Source organism: Cebus imitator, unplaced genomic scaffold (genome assembly GCF_001604975.1).
Source record: "Cebus imitator isolate Cc_AM_T3 unplaced genomic scaffold, Cebus_imitator-1.0 Scaffold59, whole genome shotgun sequence".
NCBI lineage: Eukaryota > Metazoa > Chordata > Mammalia > Primates > Cebidae > Cebus > Cebus imitator.
The window spans coordinates 6,788,396-6,791,160 of record NW_016107374.1 but is presented as its reverse complement, the minus strand read 5'-3'; the positions used below and the strand labels follow the sequence as shown (position 1 = coordinate 6,791,160).

The 2,765-nt window shown below is 48.8% G+C and overlaps 1 protein-coding gene across 3 annotated transcripts in view; it reads left to right on the top strand.

Annotated features, from left to right (window-relative positions):
- Nucleotides 1–2,765, top strand: part of KSR2 (kinase suppressor of ras 2) — a 523,481-nt gene that overhangs the window by 118,115 nt on the left and 402,601 nt on the right. For all 3 annotated transcript variants that reach the window (XM_037738919.1, XM_017529548.2, XM_017529549.2), the window contains exon 3: nucleotides 1,267–1,417. In XM_037738919.1, coding sequence (XP_037594847.1) covers nucleotides 1,267–1,417 — 151 coding nt within the window. The remainder of the gene's footprint in view (nucleotides 1–1,266; nucleotides 1,418–2,765) is intronic.

Sequence of the window (2,765 nt, the reverse complement as noted above, 5' to 3'; positions counted from 1 at the left end):
TTTTTAGTAGAGACAGGGTTTCACCATATTATCCAGGCTGGTCTTGAACTCGTGACCTCAGGTGATCTGCCCGCCTTGGCCTCCCAAAGTGTTGGGATTGCAAGTGTGAACCACTGCGCCCGGCCATCCATAGATATTTAAAACCCTTATTTACTTTGGGAAGCTGAGGTGGGTGGATTGCCTGAGGTCAGGAGTTCAAGACCAGCCTGGCCAACACGGTGAAACCCCTGTCTCTACTAAAAATACAAAAATTAGCCGGGCGTGGTGGCACATGCCTGTAATCCTGGCTATGTGGAGGCAGGAGAATCACTTGAACCTGGGAGGCGGAGGTTGCAGGGAGCCAAGATCACACCATTGTACTCTAGCCTAGGTGACGAGAGCAAGACTCTGTCTAAAAAAAAACAACCCTTATTTAAGTAATAATAATATATGTTAAAATGTTGAATATTAAGTTCTATAAAAGAAGACATATATACGTACATATATAGATGCATAAATATAGATGCTTGACAAATTTTGAGGTGCGTCCATATTAGGGCGTCTAGGGAGATACTGTTTGTGGGACATGGGGCAGTGGTCACCTGCCCACATATTAATTTGGGAAGCCTACCTTTCCTCGACCACTTTCCCCGACTTCATGCTGTACTCCAGCGCTTCCACTTTGCCTTAGGATGGAAAGCCATGCCCTGGGACGCTCAAAAATGGCCTAGTTTCATTTCCAGCACGGAGCACTTTCAGCCCCTTTCCCATTAGGGTTTCTGAAGACCAGTGTGAGCCCTAGACCCTGCAGCCAGAGAAGAGAGGAAGGAGAGAATGGGGCCCAGCCACCAGGCCATCTGCGTTGTACTGTGCTTGCTCTGAGTCTGTGCTGGGGTTTTACATGAGTCCCTGCAGAGCAGGAGGCACGAAAACCCATGCGTGGGGTCCTGCCTTCTAAACATGCAGAAGCTGGGTGGAGAGACAGGCAAAATGCTGATGCCATACAGGGTGGTAATTATAATGGCACCAAGCACCTGCGCTACCTTGCCAAGTATGGGCGCTTAGGATTCCCACTTTATAGATGAGTAAACTGAGGCCCAGAGAGGTTGAGCGACTGGTCAGAGGTCATCTAGCCAATGAGTGGCAAACCCAAGATTCAGACACCCCACTGTCGTGCAAAGCGTTTACACAGTGGCGTGTTCTCCTCTAGGCACCACTAGAGGGCAGTGTGGAGGCGGAGTCACTACTCCTGCCCCACGGTTGACAATCCGTTCTCCTCTCACCTAGGAAATCTCACCTGGCCAGCTGAGCCTGGAGGACCTCTTGGAGATGTCGGATGAGCAGGTGTGCGCGACCGTTGAGAAATATGGAGCCAACCGGGAAGAGTGTGCCCGCCTCAACGCCTCCCTCTCTTGCCTCAGGAATGTCCACATGTCAGGTGAGCAGGCCCTGGGGTCGGGGGCGTGGATGGAGACTTGTCCCCAGCACAGCTGCCACGGTCCCTCGGCATCCTGTGCCGGCCACTGCAGGCCAGGACGAGGCAGCATCAACCCTGGGGAGCAAATCCAGCTCGCAGGAAGGCAGCAAGGGCCTGGGATTTGGAGGCCAGAAGACACGGACAGGGGCAGCTCTTGGATTTGAACTCTTGCCCCAGGAAGATCTGCTGAGGTTTAGAGTATCCGGTTCTGGAAAATTAAGAGTCCAGATATGAAAATAGTGAGTAGGCATAGGAGACCAGGGTCTTTTTACTTTAGACATGCTGAATTGCCTTTGCATTTTGGGTCAATGTCTAGCTTCTATTTTTTTTTTTTTTAACGTAATTAATATGCATTCATTGTAACATAAACCAGAAAGCAAATTAAAAAAATTACCCTAAGCCCCACCTTCTAGGTAAGTGCTGTTGTAATTGTGGTAAAATTTTTCGTGACAAATGGGTGTATGTATACTTTTAAAAAATAGAATTAGAATTGTCCACACGTATTGCTTAAAATTTTTTTATTTTTATTTTTTATTTTTTTGCCTAATAACCTCTGTGACTTGTATCAGTTTGGGGGCCAACTATATTGTCATCCCTCCTGGATCTTTTCCATTAATTGCTCAGATACCTGTTTGTCTGTATTAGCAGAACAGCAAATTTCCTCTTCCTGAGGCTTCTTGCTTCTCTCTAGCCTCATGATTTTCCTGCAAATTCTGGGGCCGGTCCCTCCCAAGGGAGCCGCTCTGCAAACACCAGCCACAGTTGTCAGTGGCCGTCAGCACGGTGGTTTCAGTTCTCACCACAAGGTGTCACTGTTGAGCATCAGTCTGGCAGAGTCAGGGGGAGGCTCACAAATGCCTTTGCTTGATTCACCCTGAAATCGGCAACAAATGTTTGTTGAGTATTGCGCTAGACCTGGAGAAGTCTAATCTGAGTGGCTGTGGGGTGCCAGCAGGGCTGAGGAAGCAGCGGTGAACAACACAGAACATATTTGAAACAGGTCATTGGCCCAATCTTCCATGCGTGCCCTTTTGTATTTTTTCTCGCTGGCAGAGCCTGATTTGGGGCACAGTCACCATCAGAAGGGATCATGTGACCTGGCACACTGATTCACGCCTTTAATCCCAGCAGTTTGGGAGGCCAAGGTGGGAGGATCACTTGAACCCAGGAGTTTGAGACCAGCCCAGGCAACATAACGAGACTCTACCTCTACCAAAAACAAAAAAATTAGCTGGACATTGATGGCACACCCCTGTAATCCCAGCCACGTGGGAGGCTGAGTTATAAGAATTGCTTGAACCCAGGAGGA